This window comes from Lolium rigidum, chromosome 3, assembly GCF_022539505.1.
Source record: "Lolium rigidum isolate FL_2022 chromosome 3, APGP_CSIRO_Lrig_0.1, whole genome shotgun sequence".
Classification (NCBI taxonomy): Eukaryota; Viridiplantae; Streptophyta; class Magnoliopsida; order Poales; family Poaceae; genus Lolium; species Lolium rigidum.
Window position 1 is genome coordinate 268,729,108 of NC_061510.1, and position 16,378 is coordinate 268,745,485.

The following is a 16,378-nucleotide window of genomic DNA, read 5'->3' on the forward strand; positions in this document are numbered from 1 at the left end:
GACGGATAAGAGAAGAAGGGCGGGCTTCATGGGCGACAGGGATTTTCCCTTCGGGGCTGCACCGCCGACTCATCCACGAAGACAGGAGGCGCCGAGGCGTCGTCAGCAGGCGCCGACGCGCGCACAGTACAACGACGACCACGACCGCGACGACCACGACCACGACGCGTACGCCGCCTACGACGACGAGGACGACTACATCAAGGCGCTCGTGTACCATAACAAGGAGGTGAAGGACGAGAGTGACGACTACGTCGCGGCCGTCTTCCACGAATGGCAGCAGGCCGTGGCGGAGGGCCGCAATTTCGAGTTCCCGGAGAACATGACGGACGCTGAGATGGCGAAGCTCGGCGTCCTCGTCTCCGAGAACGACGCGCCTGTGCAGCCGCCGCTGCCCCGCTACGCCACCGGCGTCATGCCGCCGGGCCTGTCGGAGGATGAAGCCCTTCGACAGGCACTACAGACTCGGCGGCGCCACAACCGCCGCCGTACAACCCCTGGGCTCCTCCTCCACCGCCGCAGCCCTGGGCGCCTCCTCCACCGCCGGCGCAGCCTTATCCCTGGGCGCCTCCACCGCCGCCACAGCCGCAGCTCTGGGCGCCTCCACCGCCGCCGCAACCGCAGCCCTGGGCGCCTCCACCTCCAGCACCGCCGGCGCCGATGTATGCTCCCCCGAATGGCAACTGGCCATAGGCGATACCGGAGCTCATCGTGCTCGACAGCGACGAGGAGCAGCAGCAGGCGTTAGGGTTATTTTTCATGTTTTACTATGTAAATTATGTTTCATGTTTAGAAAAATGATTCTCAAAAATGCGTCGTGCCGCTGGAGCCACCCGACGCAAACGAACGGGCGGTGATTTCGACCATTTCAACCGACACAAACGGATGCACGGACGCTAAAATGCGTCGCGGCGCCGGAGATGCCCTAATGGAGGGACGCACACACGTGAACCAACTGCGCCGTTTGGACTGCGCGCTAGATATTGCGGAATCACTCGACCGTGCGCGCGTGCGTCGTTTGGCCGCGGGGCCGTACGCGACATTGTCGGGCACGGTACGCATCTCACCAGCTCGCTAGCTTTGCTCTGCCTGCTTAGTTTTTTAGGGCATCTCCAGCGGCGCGCCGCTTTGGTCGTAAATACGTCTGGCACCCTCTCCAGCGGCACGACGTAAAGTGACCGGGCCGTCCGCGGAGACGCAAATCTGGCCCAAATATACGCCAGGTTTCCGTCTCGGCGGACGCTGCGCGGACGCGCAAAGTGTCCGCTGCGGTCTCCACCGGCCGCCCGCGGCGGCGAGCCCGCATGGAGGGCATCGCTTCCGCGGCCATCGCTTCCGCGGTCAGCGCTTCCGCGTCCGCGCCGCAGCCTTCGCCATGAATGCCGCGGCTTCCGTTCCGCGCGTGCACCGGCGGGCGGCGGCCGAGCTTCGCGGCGCCTTCAATGGCATCGTATCCCGTGCGCGGCCGCCCTTAAAAGTCCAGCGGCCGCGTTGCTCCTTCGTCCACAGCTCCACTCGCACCACAACCGCCGATGCGCCATGGGGAAGAAGAACGACTTCGAGGCCTCCGGCAGCGGCAGCAAGAAGGTGGCGCTCCCCGTTACTGTGGGGAGGCTCATGCACGGCAAATGGGTGCCGTGCGACGCCCTGGTCCGGCGTGCGGCTGCCTGGCGGCCGGCGGCTCGGCGCCGCCGGGTGCCCATCCCTCCGGTACCTACGCGCGAGCCCGAGCGGACCAAGGAGATCCGACGCGAGAGGCGATATCTGCCGGCGGACCTCCGCGCCGATCCGGCGTACCCCATCGACTCGGAGAGTTGGCGTACGTACCTGTCCACGGTGACGGACAGCAGACGAAGGGCTGGCTTCATGGGCGACAGGGATTATCCCTTCGGCCCTGCACCGCCAGCTCGTCGTCAGCAGGCGCCGGCGCGACGTGAGCAGCCGCAGGACAACGACCGCGAGGACGAGGATGACGACGACGAAGCCTACGCCGTGTACGACGACGACGACGACGACTACATCGAGGCGCTCGCGTACCATAGCGAGGAGGTGAAGGACGACAGCGAGGACTACGTCGGCCTCGTCTTCCACGAATGGCGGCGGGCCATGGCGGAGGGCCGGAACTTCGAGTTCCCCGACAACATGACGGACGACGAGATGGCCAAGCTCGGCCTCCTCGTCTCCGAGTACGACGCGCTCGTGCGGCCGCCGTTGCCCCGCTACGCCACCGCCGTCATGCCGCCGGGCTCGTCCGCGGATGAAGCCCTTCGACGAGCGCTCCCGGACTCGGCGGCGCCTCCTCCACCGCCGCCACGGCCTTGGGCGCCTCCCCCACCGCCGCCACGGCCTTATGGCTCGGCGCCTCCCCACCGCCGCCACGGCCTTATAGGCCGGGCTCTCATCCGCCGCCACGGCCGCAGCTCACGGGCGCCTCCACCGCCGCTCGGCCCCGGCCTCCTCAACCTCGAGCACCGCGATCGCGCCCGGCGTACGCTCCCCGGATGGCTACTGGCCGTGGGACATACCGGAGATCATCTTGCTCGACAGCGACGAGGAGCAGCACGGCCACGATGCGCAGCAGTAGGCGTTTTAGGTTTTTTTTTATGTTTTCAAGTATGTAAGTTATGTTTCAGTTCAAAAAAATGATTCGTCCTAAAAAAAATGCGTCGTGCCTCTGGAGCCACCCCCGACGTAAACGGACGCGCGATCGTTTTCGACCAAAAGGACCGACGCAAACGGACGCTCGCGGACGCTAAAATGTGTCGCGCCGCTGGAGATGCCCTTACACCAAAAAGTCACGAGCTCGTAGGTCGTAGCCGATTTCATCCGTACAGTTTTGCTACTTTGTACTACTACGGCTTTATTATTCCAGCCAAAACAGCGGCACATGTATGCGTGCAACATCGGCCAGTTTTTCTACTTACGTACGTGTGGTGTATGGCGGCGTCAGACACTCCGTACATCACATTCACATCAAGGGACACCTACAACAGTCAGTTGAGTTCAGCTCCCGTGCATGCACCAAATCGAGTGAACCAGCTCCACCACCGGTCACGTGCTCCACAATCCGAGCGTTCAACATGGAAGTAGCATGATTAAGCTATTTGGGCATCTCCACCTCGGCATCCGTGTCCGTGACGAGCGTCTTGTTTAACTCGTTGAACTCGGGATCATCCTACTTCCTCGGTCCCGGTTTACAGGATCTACGCGTATCTCAATATAGTAAATTTGACCGACCAATATAATATAAGTTTTACAATATAAAAATTATACAATTAGAAAGTACAACATCTAAACTTTCTAATGATATATATTTTTTAGTATACATATTATATCATATTGGTTAAATTAATGATCTAGAGATACACGCAAGACCTATAAACCGGGACGGAGGTAGTAGAAGTTGTTGAAGTTAAAGTTTGGCAGCTCGGGCTCCTCGTCAGACTGCAGCGGGGCCACGAGCTCGGGCTGCGGCGGCTCTGACTCCGGCGCCAGAGCCGGCGCGGTATTGTTGTGAGTGTGGATGGGACTCCGGCGGTAGTGGGGTGGCGAGTTTGACGGAGTTGGGCGGAGAGGGCACTAAGTAGAAGGATAGGGCCAGTGTATGCATTTACGGCGGCGGTATTCGAGGAGTCTCTGCGTGGGGAATCGGCGGGTTCATTAAAGACGGTGACCCATCGCCGAGCATTTGAGGCGTCACATTAAAGAGGGGTCCGCCAGTGATGTCGTTGCCATGCTAGTCCCGCCCCTAAAATCCAACGTGACGTGGGGTGCCAGCGCGCCGTCCGGCCCTAACTATACTTCAAAACTAGCCGGAATAATTTAATTTAGCAAACTGAACATTGAATTTCCATGTTACGCAACGTCCTATTTCATGTGTTTTATACCCTTTCATTTACGAAATAAGTTCCTAAGAAAATTCCCGCTACATCCTCGTGTATCATGTACTTCTAGTATATTTAAGAGGACAACACATATGCTACATACTCCCTCCGTCCATAAATAAGTGGACATCTAGCCTTCTAAGGAAATCAACAAATAAGTGTACATCTAGACTTTTTGGTACTCCCTCTCTCACAGTTTATTAGGTGTGCGTGTACCCTTAGGTCGCAAATTTGATCAAATTAGCATTAGTTATATGTTATAAAAAAAATATCATTAGAAAGTTTCCAATGATATAATTTTTGCATTATATAATTCAAATTATATAGGTTAAATTGGTGACCTAGGGATACGGAAAAGACTAGTAAACTGAGACAGAGGGAGTATATTTTTTACGTTTAGGCCCCTAGTGCACGCCTTGATCCCAGCCCCCATTAATCATTTTTTGTTTCTTAATGTTGTTTTATTGGTTACTAGCATGCACAACATTTACTAGCATCTAAATCAAAGCATCTTCTTGATTAATGAACAGATTGATTGAAGAAATGAGGGATTTTTTTACAAAAAATTTAAGATCTCTTGAAAACCGCGCGCGTCCACTTATTTGTGGATGGAGGGAGTAATCATCATAATGGGCAACTCATCAAACTCAACATCTTCCTTTAGCATAGGTTGTGCAAGGACTAACGAATATTGATTGCAAAGGTGACTATCATGGTCTTGTTAGAAACTCCATATGCAAAAAAGACATAATTATTTGTGATTCAACTTAATTGATGAGGTTGTTAAGCAGATCAGATTAGATGGCTAAGATGATTTTTATATATAAAAAAACTTGTATGGTAGATACTATTGTTCCAAAAAAAAAAAAAAATCTTGCATCTGCATGGATTGATGCATGCAACCATTTTCGCAAATAATATAGATATAAATTACTAACTAACAAAGGAACATGTAATATCAAAGATATATGTTGAAACGGTTCATTATAAGCACCAAGATATTATGATGCTACTGCGATACCTAGCACTACCATCCTCACACGAAGATACTCTGAATACCTAGCACTACCATCCTCTTGCCGGAACTTATTTTGCAGTGACATGGGCAAAAAAGGTAGCCATACTGCATTCATTTATCCTGTCCATACTAGGAAGGCTAGTGCTTATACAGGGATCTCCATTATATACGCCACTTCCAGCAAGAGAGAACCAAACTCTTCTTTAACAATCCACCCGCCATTATCATTCCTTCGCCCCCTCTTTATCTATTTGTGTTCACAAGACAAACAGCAGCACGAGGAGAAGCAGACACACGAAACGAAAGCAAAATAGCAAGGAGCCAAGAACCCAAGAGCTAGCTGTTGCTGCATTGGAGCAGGTGATCAATGGCGGGCCTCGGGTTCGAGGAGACCGAGCTCCGGCTCGGACTTCCCGGCGGCGGCAAGGACGCCGAGGAGGCAGCCGCCACTGTGAGAAGCTCCGGAAAGAGGGGCTTCGCGGAGACCATCGACCTCAAGCTGAAGCTCGAGCCGGCGTCAGCGGCCGCGCCGATGGCAGGTGACGAGCAAGTGGCCGACGGTGTTGCGGCAGCCGAGCAACAGCCTTCTCCGGCTACTGCTACCGCCGCCGTCGCCGGTGATGGGCATATGAGGCGGTCACCGAGCCAGAGCAGTGTGATCATCAGCTCGGACCCAGAGAAGCCGCGCGCACCCAAGTACGTGTTCATCCTCGTTAATCTGAATGTGAATAAATTCACTTAATCTGCATACTCACATAGCAGTCTTAAAATTTAAGATCCTTTCGTCTTCTCAAAGGAGATGACACGTTACATTTACAAGTTTGTTGGGACGAATATGATTTCATCAACCTAAGGCTTAAGCTAAGAAACCACTAACATAGGTTGCAAGAATCAGCATGGTTCATTTTAGCTGTTCATTGCACGGGCCTCATAGTTATAGGTTTCTTCTTCAGAAAGGAGGAATTTCAGTATCTGCAAAAAATCTTTCCGTGATTCAAACAGGCTTGAGCGCAAAGCGCACAAATTCTGGTGCTAGAACGCAGGAGTAGTACTTTTGGATCTGCAATTTGGATCCAAACTGGATACGCTGGTGCAGTGATCAATGCAACGACGAAGAGAGTACAAGAACATGTGGGGGCAATGCACTGGGGAGAACCGCAGCTAGCTAGTGCCTTGCCGACACGATAGAAAGGGTGCTCTTTTCACCTGCAAAATGTCTCTGCACGTCCACTTAGCCATCATCGTCACCACCAGACTACCAAGAGTGAGATGAATTCATCAATTCTTAGTTACAACTCATGTTAAAACTTATAACTAGCAAAAATTACAAAGCAAATCTAACGGTTGAGAGCATTTTTTCAGTTACAATCTCATTTGCAACTAAAAACTCACTTGTGATACAACTTACAACTGTTGGTTAGGTGTGGGGGAGTGCACGCAGCCACCTGGGTTCCAGTCTTAAGGGCAATATTGGGTTCATGGAGTTTTCTTCTATAAAAAAATGCTAACAGTTGCTACTGTTTAGGTTGGTCTCTTTTCTATAGATACGTGAATCACGACCCAATTGGATGGTGCAGGAGTTAACTTAGCACTAACTTACTTCTGAGCTAGCTGAGAACTAGGAAATCTAATTATTTATTTTAGATACAGATTAGCATGCATACAGGGACAAGAATACGGCACCAGATTAACTTCTCAATAATATGCGATAGTATTGTTTTTCATCTGAACACAGTTAGTAATTCATTTTCGTTTGGTGTGTCCAGGGCGCAGGCGGTGGGCTGGCCGCCAGTCCGGTCGTTCCGGAAGAACATCCTGGCCGTGCAGGCCGACAAGTCGGCGGCGGCGCTGGTGAAGGTGAGCATGGACGGCGCGCCATACCTGCGCAAGGTGGACATCGGGGCGTGCAAGAGCTACCAGGAGCTGTCCAAGGCCCTGGAGAAGATGTTCAGCTCCTCCACCATGGCCGGCGGCTCCCAGGGCATAATGAACGACGAGAGCAAGCTGGTGGACCTGCTCAGCGGCTCCGACTACGTGCCCACCTACGAGGACAAGGACGGCGACTGGATGCTCGTCGGCGACGTGCCATGGGAGTAAGTCATTGCATCAATGTCGTCAGTGAATTAGGCTCCATCGAGACCGACGACATTGTTGGTGCTGTTGCTAAACCCTTCTTCTTCATCTGCTCTCCTGTTGAGTTATTTCAGGATGTTCGCCGCGTCCTGCAAGCGTCTCCGGATAATGAAAGGATCAGAAGCCATCGGACTTGGTGAGCACCTCGACAACGTTTTTATTTGAGATCTTACATGCTTCGCAACCGGTGCTAACTTGCTGATGCAATGCTGTTTCTTTCATCTTGATATTTCAGCGCCAAGGGCGATGGAGAAACGCAGGAGCAGAAGTTGATCGATGAAGGATGTTTATTCAAGATTTGCTCATGTCTGTAGTCTGTGCCATAATATGTTATACTGTCTACTGTCTATGATCCGGTTTAAGTTCCTATCGCCTGGATCAGCGCTTTGATGTATTATTACCTGCGTATGTTCTATCCTTTTGTATGTATACGGAGTATAGTATTACCTCCGTTCGGTGGTAGTACGTAAGAAAGATGTCATCGACATGTCACTGTTGCATACATATACGCCTTTTTCTTTTCGCCTGCCATCTTCCTTTAGCACACAGGAAAGGAAGCAGATGTCCTTTCCCATTATCAAAACAAAAAGGTCAGATAGTGCTGCCCGTTCCACTGCAGGGATCTTGCAGTTTGTCCAACAGCAGTGCTCAATCATCATGATGCCGTTGGACAAATAATCCCATATCGGCCTTGTTTAACTAGTATGAAGCTGCTAAGCTGTGTCCAGATGCAGTGATGTGCACACAGGAAACAATGCCAATGTTTCATGCGCTGGTGTGATAGCATACTCAAAAACGCACATATACATAGCATGTTTTATATCCCTAAGCCAGCTAAAGGAGGAGACATGCCATGTGCGCAGAGATAGAGGATCATGCTCTTGTACAAGTTTCTGTGGCTACGAGGCATCATACGTTGTTTTGCATAGCTGTGTTCTATGTCAAGGTGCAATATATTGTTCCTCAGCAATTGACTTGGTGCTAGGTTGGCCGAAAATGAATTGTCATTATTTGCAGTAGCTTCGGGCAACTTCTTCCATGCTGTAGGTGAATATTATTATTGTATCCAAAAGGTATTTGCAAGTTAAAGCTATGCTACGTTGACATATTTTATTTGTCGATCTTGTGTCCCCTTATAATGATGCCAAGATTTAAATAATCTAGTGATTATCAAATACTCCAACTAGACCAAACAGAAGAATCTTGCATTATTCTCTTCTAGCAATTCAACAAGTAGCATGACAGTAAGATTGTGGATATTAAAGGGCTAAAACCTTCTAGGTTTTCTTCCCCTCGACTGAAAAGCATTCCAGCAAGCATCTGGGCTCAATAACAGGAAAACTTGATTTACATGTCTGACCTAAGCAGCACAGATGAAGATGCCGAGTAGAACAGCCCACATGATTCAGACCTTTATTGTCACATGAACAAATAGAATATGGCTACATACTAGGACAGGCAGAGTACACTGGTGGAAACCCAAAACCAATTGATACAATTTCCAATCCAGGTAGCAGCTTATACAACACGCAAAATACATATATTTATGGGTTTGGAGGTACACAGGCAAATAAATAATATTCACCAGTGCATAAATTCACAAATCAGAATTGCACAATGCTCAGTTCTAGCTATGGTTATGTCATTATTAATCAAGAATCAAGATGAATGGTGCACCCTGCCCGCCTTAATCCAATCACTCTTTTGTCCTCCGGTGACTGAAACAAACAAAAGAGTGAGCAGATGCCCTGATATGATGCTTAGTTGATACAAAAGATCGTGAAATGATGCTTGCCTGTTTTTCTGGGAACTCTGAGAGTTGAACCCGCTTTGAACCATCTGCTAGCCGCTTGCAAGGAAGATGTGGTTCAGCTGCAGCGAACTCATTCAGAACCTGGCAAAATTTGTGGCAATGCATTGGAAAACGAAAAGGCAGGGGTAATGCTCTTCCAATTTCGACTAAGTGACAGCTTAGATGCAATTTTGTAATGGTAACTTGGCCAAGTTTCTTAAACCGTATCAGTTAATTTGGTGGGTGCAATAAATACAAGTCCAGCTCCGGTTGTTAAGGAAGTGTGCTTGAAATTATTGCAACTCAAATTAGTTTGTTTGCTTGTTTCAGTTTTGAGCTTTCAAACCAAATTGTATTTATAGTTCATGTTTGTTTACATGACCAATTGCCAACTGCCAGTAAACATTGTGCTATCACAAAATTGTTGGCTACCACCTACCAGCGAGTTTACCACTAAAAGTTTTGCTCTACTCTGAAATCCCAAGGGTGCCGTTGTGCCAACCTGAATACCTGATAGGAGCAAAAGCTCAAAACATCAGGAGACTAATGAGTGTAGCTGGGCTGCGGGTGTACAGGTTGTGCTTTACTAGTAGCCTCCACATATGCTGTTTGGGCCTGGTAGACATACAAAGTTGAAGGGCCCAAGATGTCACCTAAGTCCACTATATCTGTTTTAAAAGGAATATGGAACATCATCAAATGATCGCAGGTCCATATGAACCTGGGCCAAAGCCTCACTTCTAAGTTTGGAAATTTTCAAAAAGAATCACGGGAGTATGTTTTGGATGATATGTGAACCTGCAAATTTTGGAGACAAATTCTGATTGTTTTTGTGATTATGCCACATATTGTGTAGATTTACAATACTATACCCTTCTAGCTTGTTTTTTCAATATGCATACCACACAAATGGCCAGTTTTTCTGTCAAAAAATTCATGTTCGTAATTTGTCTTGCAATGTTCGTGTACTATTATTTCCTGATTTTTATACAACATTAAAGTGGCGGATTTTGATTATTTTTAAACACACCAGCAGAATCCGCACTTAGGATGCTACTATAATATGGTATTTTTTTAGGCAGGGCACAAAGACTGCTTGCAGTCCGTTAAGAGATAGTGTCTGTTAGAAACCCTTAGGCTACAACATGGTTACATGCTACACAGGGCAGACCGTTATAATGTATATGCACCATGTCTAATAATATGATTCCTAAGCTAAAGAAGCTTACAGCCTGATGCACCTTCAGCTTCATGGCTTACTCCTTGCTAGACTCCATTTGATACACATTGCTTCATTAGATTCTTTCTGTTTATCAGTTTCTGAAGGGAAAAACCAAACCAAAAACCAAAAGCCAAATTAAATTATTTTTCCCACCAAATTGGAAACACGACACTACTTTCTTACTGAGTTTTAGTTCAAATAACTTTTTTAGATCAGTTTCGGTATGTTTGGTACTTCGATTAACTCTAATTATGCTCATGTTTTACATCTATCAGTTGAGTCAAAAACAATGGTGAGCAAGAATCTTAAACAATATGCAACTAATTCTGTGATAACATATCCAACACTAGATGGTAAAAGAAATTATCTTCCGCTTTCTGCTTGCTGCTAGCAAACGATTTTGCTGCTTAGAATTTTAAACATGCCCGTCTAATCACCTCAAAATTACTGGCTAAGGTGAGAAGTTCGAACTGAAACGAAAATTTACTTGGGAGTGACAAATGGGTTAACAAAGTAACACCTGGTTTCTGATTGCACCAATCAACATATCTTGACATCCAAACACATGCACATTCTTCAAATTTGGGCATTGTAGTAGCAACCGCTCTGTGGAAAGCATTCAAAATTATTGACAATTATAACAGTTACCAACAAGATAACCTGGTGACAAGAGAACGCCATAATACCTGGGTGTAGGTTTGTACAGGAGTTGAGATTCAGATCATTCAACTCTGGACATTTCACATACAAAGCCTGCCATAGGTAAAATTAGTGATGGTATTATTACATACAAGGATTTGAATGAATTCCTGCTAGCAAAATTTGAAGGCTTACATCTATTGCTGAACAGCCCCACAGACTAAGCTTCTTCAAATTCTCATGCTTTATAATAAGCTTTTGGCGCATAGGTTGCTTTTTTAAGGTGGGTAATTTTGGGCACAATCTAATCCTTCCATTAATTTCACCAAAATATGCCCCCTGTTTTTCGTTCTGCAGGTTAGAACGTAAGCTCATTCCACAGTCCATGAGCTGAAGAAGTGGCAATTGTGCTGTTGCGGCCTGGATTCCACCTACAAAATCACATAGGTGGATTCTTAAAACTGGAGCACACAATGGTTGACTGGCAAATTGATTTTTACTGTACCAGAAATAATAAACCATGGGAAGAAATATGAGGCTTACTTGTAGTAATATTTGGGCAAAGAGCAAGGAGCAGCCTCGATAACGTGTGAGGGTACGCCTTGCAGATCATCCCAACACCATTATCACTGATGCTAGATCTGCAGTACAATCAGAACAAGTATCAGCATAAGCTAATTTGACGTAGCTCCCCATTTGAAACACATCATGTAACTCCATAATTTAGTTTTATACCCAAAGAGATATATTGGAGCTTACCCACTTAAATCAAGCATATCCAAGCTTGCGCATGATCGAACAATAGATGCAACAGCTGCATCTGATACTTTTGAACCTAGAATCAATGATAGCATGCACAAGCCCCTGATGAAGAAATAGTGAGATTGGGATTTAGAGGACACAATTTAATAAAATTAGATTTCTAATGAGAAGACAACTAGAATAATATAAGATCCCGTAAGATTATGCTGGGAGCATGGTGGGGTAGAAGTATACCTGAGGTTGGCGTTCTCCAGAGCAGACACAGCTTCATTAGATAGTTGAACTGATGATATGTGCAAATTTCTTAAGTTGGGGCATGAATGTCCCAAGCCATCCACCAATGAAACCAGATCGGTACAATCATTACTTTGTTGCGTGAAACACAGCGAAAGCTCACTCATATTAGGGCAGTTTATGACCTAAAACAAATTCACGGTCCAATGAATTCATGCACAAAATATAATTGTTATTACTGTAGATAGTACTTGGACACAGCATTACCGATGTTGAAAGGGAGCAAAGGTCTGATAGCCAAAGAACCTCAAGGCTTGAAGAGCTTAGATTGATAAAACCAAGATTAGAGCAACCACCAATTTTTAGAGATGAGAGAGAGTGCTTCTCTGAAACAAGTCGACTTAGCTCCTCTCTGTTAGAATAGAACAACTTCATTTAATATGGGAGCTGAACATGGAGATTGTGCAAATATTCTACAAAATTGCATGACATTTCTATTTCAAAATCAACAATATTCAACACGACTTGCATGGCAAGGAAGTGGGAGATAAATGGTTTATTGCAAGCATAACATAACATGGTGTGACTATAATAAGCAGAGACAAAAATATTAGCTACATTGCATTTCATATGTAAATTCCAAATTACAGATCATCATATATAAGATAAAACTAAAATCTTGGCTTGACTGTATCTAATCTTACAAGGCAATTGATAGGTGAGACGCACCACTTGCAAAAAAAGGTAAGACCCCTTTAAAACTAATTATTCAAATTGTAACAATGCAAACATATTTGATATAAAATAGTGTAAACTAAATCACTAAATTTCAAAATGACTATATAAGTTTCAAACATTGTTGTGAATGTTTAAGTGACGCTGGAGATTTACAACATACCCAGTCATACTGTTGACTGCCTTGTCAGCCATGGTGATCTCCAGAGTTTCTAAACTTGAGCAGGAAAATGCAAGACATGACAGCATAGTGGCATCAACATCACTGAATCATAAATGAACAAAGATACATTTGGTCAGTGGAACATTTTTTCATGGCATAGGAAACAAACAAAGGAGGACTGGAGCTACATTAATTATCACCACAGACAGATCAAAACTATCCACTCCCGCATCAACTTAAGCGCATATGATAATTTCACTATAAATAAGCTTCACCAAAAACAAGCAAGACAGAGAAACTTATTCCAAATCACCTTTAAGTGCACAATGTGTTTACTTCTCTTTTTAATCAACTTTAAGTGCACCTAATAATTCACAACAGAAGCAAACAATTGGATGGGTATCCTTTAGGAGACACTGAAGACATGCAATCTTGTCTTGTCGTCGGCAAGGTCGTTCTCATTTTTTCATGTTGTGCACCAACTGCACGCAGTCAAATGGTGATATACATAATCTTAGAATGTTATGGATAATCATCGATTGTCGACGACCTTGGATCATCTGATCATGCATATAGAATCATATGGGCCTCGCAATGACAAGATGAGTCAGAATAAGCAAACTCATGAAACATAAGTTTGATCAATCATAACGAAGAAGAGTTGGAAAAGGGCACTTTTTGTTTGGCACTGTAAATAGATGGATATTCCTTCCATGCAGAGACAAATTCAGCAAGAACCATTATCGAACCAGCTTTAGCTTCCTGTTTTCTTGCCAGGCACTCAGCCAGCAAGAGAAATTCTTAGATGCACAAAGTGGTTTCAGTAGCACTACCGAGTTCGCATCAGCGATTTTATCACCAATGGAATCAATGGGTTTTGTCAATGAATTAATCTACCGGCATCGGAGGGAGAAGCGGAGTCGGGAGCTGGAGGAAATAACACTTTTTGATGGATTTCGCTGCTTCTTTGCCACCACCCCAAGGATTAGCGGTTTAGGTCTTTCTTTTATTTAAGACCCGGCCAGATAACGCCCGGTCGTTATCAGAAGCAATAGCAAGTCAATGGCACTCTAAGGTTGGGTGATTCCACTACCGCCTGTCGAGGAGCCGTCCATTCACTTACTACTAGTGATCCGCCCCCCTGGTTGCCTGCTTTTTTGTCTTACTTCCTCGTAAACATCTTGACTTTGTAGATTTGTTTATTTGGGTATGAGCAACCCATCCCTTACAAAGTTTCCTACACTGCACGATATGAACCAACTTCCTAAGCACAGCTCAAATTCAGTCTCTAAAAGACAAGATATTTTTCTTGACAAATAAAAGCATGATCTTTCACAAGCAAAGCTAAAAAGGACACAAACAATAATCTGCATTCTATCTTACCCTTAACTGTGATTAAGTTCCTATATGCCCAAACACAAATATTCCTTGGATTAGGAATATACAGGGAAAAGCAAACTCATCAAACATAAGTTTGATCAATCACAGCAAAGAAAGAAGAGTTGGAAAAGACACTTTTTTTTTGTTTGGCAATGCGAATAGATGGATATATTCCTTGTATGCAGAGAAATTCAGCAATGACCATTATCGAACGACTGGTATGAGCAACCCATCCCTTACAGAGTTTCCTACACCTGCATGATACGAACCAACTATGCAAGCACAGCTCAAATTCAGTCTCTAGAAGACAAAGATATTTTGTCCACAAATAAAAGAAATTGTATCTTTCACAAACAAAGCTAAAAAGGACACAAACAAAAATCTGCATTTTCTATGATACCCTTAACTTTGATTAATAAGTTGCTATGCCTAAACACAAATATCCCTTGGATTAGGGATATCCAGGAATAAACATCCTGCAGCTGGCATCAGACCCAGCGCTCCTTGAACTAGTTAGTCATTCAGAAAGTCACGTTCTTGATATTACTATAGTCAATTTGTTTTTTAGGGTAGCAATTTGTGTTTTACTAGCCTTTAACAATAATTAAATAGCGTATAGCAATAGGTCATGGGCGGAGCAGCCGCGGACGAGAGATCCAACACCGATCCCCCCTTGGGGCTCGCAGATCGCGTCAAAATTTCATCTTCCCGGGCAAGATTCGTCCAGATTCGCCCCTCACCTTTGCATGTGGAGCAGGAGGCGCGAGAGGGCCGTGCAGCGGGGGAGCAGCGCGGCGACGAGGCCGCCGCCTGCGGGGCGGAGGCGGAGCTCCTCGGCGGCGCGCCAGACGCGGGCGGCGCAGTCCCGCCAGGCGCGGCTGACGGCGGCGGCCTCGAGGACGCCCCGGGGGCCGAGCCGCCGCAGCACCTCGACGACGACCTCGGTGGGCACGGCCCGGCCGCCGAGGTCCATGGCGTCGTCGTCGTCGTCCTCGTCCATCGGGTCGTCGTCGGCATCGTTGTCATCCGGTCGGGGCTTCTTCTCCGGGGAGGTGGGGGTGGTGTCGTCGAAGGAGAGGGCGCGGCGGAGGGCGGGGGGGCCGGAGGAGGTGGAGGGGGAGGGGGAGGCGGGGGGGGGGGCGGGGGAGGGGAGGTTGCAGACGTGGCCTTTCTTGGGCTGGCCGCATCTGCCGCAGTTGTAGCTGCCCCGCGTCTTGGGGCGCGGCGGCGGGGGCGGCTTGGTGGGCAGCGGGGAGGAGGAGGACATGGCGGGTGCTAGGGTTTGGGAGACGGAGCCCCGGCGCGGCTAGGGCAGGGGGCGGGTGGGGAAATAGTGGGATTGAGGACGAGATTGGGATTGGGATTGGGGAGGGGTTGGCGCCATTTTTTGGGGACGGCACAAGAAGAGGAGACCTCGGACCAGATGAGGTTTGTCCGTGGCGGAGATGAGTTTACCCCGTCCAGCCACCAGTGGAGTGAATGACCACGTCGACGTGCACCTCACGGTTGGAGGCCTTCAACTGTTTCGTCCTGGTCTCGATGGCGCTAGGATGTTCGTTTCCCAAATTTAACCCGATGCAAATCGCGCCACGCGCCTCTAGCTCCCTACGTTTTCGGATGGGAAACCGGTAAGGTTTCAGTTATACTTTCCTTTTTCCACCCGATGCAGATCGTAGCAGCTTTGACCAACCAAATAAACACAGCAGGTTAAGACGGTAATTATAAATCCATAATTTTACTTTTATTACTGTATCGTTGGTCAAAATAAACAAGCTTTCCTTGAAATTTTCGTAAAAGATACACCAACAAAGCTTTGAAAGCCCGTTTGGTCAAAGTTACATCACCCAAGGGGAGAAACAAAAGCTTGGAGAGCAGTAACTGAATCGTCCACACGAGTCTGTAGAGACATTTCATCAAGTGTCATAGTAGTAGTCACCGTCGTGTATGATGATGAAGCTAAATTAGGTATGATCAAGCTAGAACCACCGGCAAGGCCCGACAGGTTGGCCCACATACGCATGTGGGACCCGACGGCTTGGCCCACATACGCATGCGGGGACCGGTGGTTTGGCCCGCATCCGAGGGTCGGTGGCTCGGCCCACATACACACGCGGGTTGAACCAACCTGCACACAAGACGAAATCGTGACCCACAAAGGCCAATAGTTCGACAACCAAAACAATACCACATAAACCAGAGCACAAGCCCGGCGACGATGCCCACAGGTTCCTCAACACCGTTGACCATCCAAAAGATAGGCTTCAAGTCTGGATATCTTTATTCGATGCAGTACCGACAACATCATCCCGGCACCAAAACCTAATACTTACACGTGCAAAACTAATCCGTCGCTCCACCGGTTCTAGATAGGCTTGAAGTCCGGATACCTTTATTCCATGCAGTGCCACCAGCATCA

The 16,378-nt window shown here is 47.3% G+C and overlaps 2 protein-coding genes across 7 annotated transcripts; one reads left to right on the top strand and one right to left on the bottom strand.

Annotated features, from left to right (window-relative positions):
* The first annotated feature begins 5,130 nt into the window (after nucleotides 1-5,130).
* LOC124699460 (auxin-responsive protein IAA30-like) lies at nucleotides 5,131-7,522 on the top strand. The gene is made up of 4 exons (XM_047231757.1): nucleotides 5,131-5,598; nucleotides 6,669-6,995; nucleotides 7,110-7,171; nucleotides 7,271-7,522. Exons 1-4 carry the CDS (start codon nucleotides 5,270-5,272, stop codon nucleotides 7,306-7,308), a joined length of 756 nt encoding a protein of 251 aa, XP_047087713.1. The 5' UTR covers nucleotides 5,131-5,269; the 3' UTR covers nucleotides 7,309-7,522.
* Nucleotides 7,523-8,415: 893 nt separating this feature from the next.
* Nucleotides 8,416-15,244, bottom strand: LOC124703413 (F-box/LRR-repeat protein 17-like). Of its 6 annotated transcripts, XR_007003105.1 has the most exons (12): nucleotides 14,703-15,244; nucleotides 12,583-12,684; nucleotides 11,952-12,096; nucleotides 11,685-11,869; nucleotides 11,448-11,552; nucleotides 11,232-11,329; nucleotides 10,884-11,119; nucleotides 10,736-10,802; nucleotides 10,570-10,655; nucleotides 10,057-10,147; nucleotides 9,330-9,495; nucleotides 8,831-8,929 (listed from the first exon to the last, which is right to left on the bottom strand). XR_007003105.1 is itself a non-coding variant. In XM_047235631.1 (11 exons), exons 1-10 carry the CDS (start codon nucleotides 15,227-15,229, stop codon nucleotides 8,878-8,880), a joined length of 1,581 nt encoding a protein of 526 aa, XP_047091587.1. In that variant the 5' UTR covers nucleotides 15,230-15,244; the 3' UTR covers nucleotides 8,416-8,753; nucleotides 8,831-8,877. The 6 variants fall into 6 exon arrangements, 5 of the variants coding, with proteins under 5 accessions (XP_047091587.1, XP_047091583.1, XP_047091586.1 ...); XM_047235631.1 differs by lacking the exons at nucleotides 9,330-9,495; nucleotides 10,057-10,147 and adding an exon at nucleotides 8,416-8,753 and having other exon boundaries at nucleotides 8,831-8,907; XM_047235627.1 differs by lacking the exons at nucleotides 9,330-9,495; nucleotides 10,057-10,147 and adding an exon at nucleotides 8,416-8,753.
* Between the last annotated feature and the right edge of the window lie 1,134 nt (nucleotides 15,245-16,378).

Bases quoted from the DNA above. Each gene is read 5' to 3' on its own strand.
- LOC124699460 (XM_047231757.1), top strand. From the start codon at position 5,270: ATGGCGGGCCTCGGGTTCGAGGAGACCGAGCTCCGGCTCGGACTTCCC. The intron at 5,599-6,668 runs GTACGTGTTCAT...TGGTGTGTCCAG, and splicing joins GAGAAGCCGCGCGCACCCAA to GGCGCAGGCGGTGGGCTGGC. The intron at 6,996-7,109 runs GTAAGTCATTGC...GAGTTATTTCAG, and splicing joins GTCGGCGACGTGCCATGGGA to GATGTTCGCCGCGTCCTGCA.
- LOC124703413 (XM_047235627.1), bottom strand. From the start codon at position 15,229: ATGTCCTCCTCCTCCCCGCTGCCCACCAAGCCGCCCCCGCCGCCGCGC. The intron at 11,553-11,684 runs GTATACTTCTAC...TTTCTTCATCAG, and splicing joins CTGGAGAACGCCAACCTCAG to GGGCTTGTGCATGCTATCAT. The intron at 10,656-10,735 runs GTATTATGGCGT...TGCTTTCCACAG, and splicing joins CTGTACAAACCTACACCCAG to AGCGGTTGCTACTACAATGC.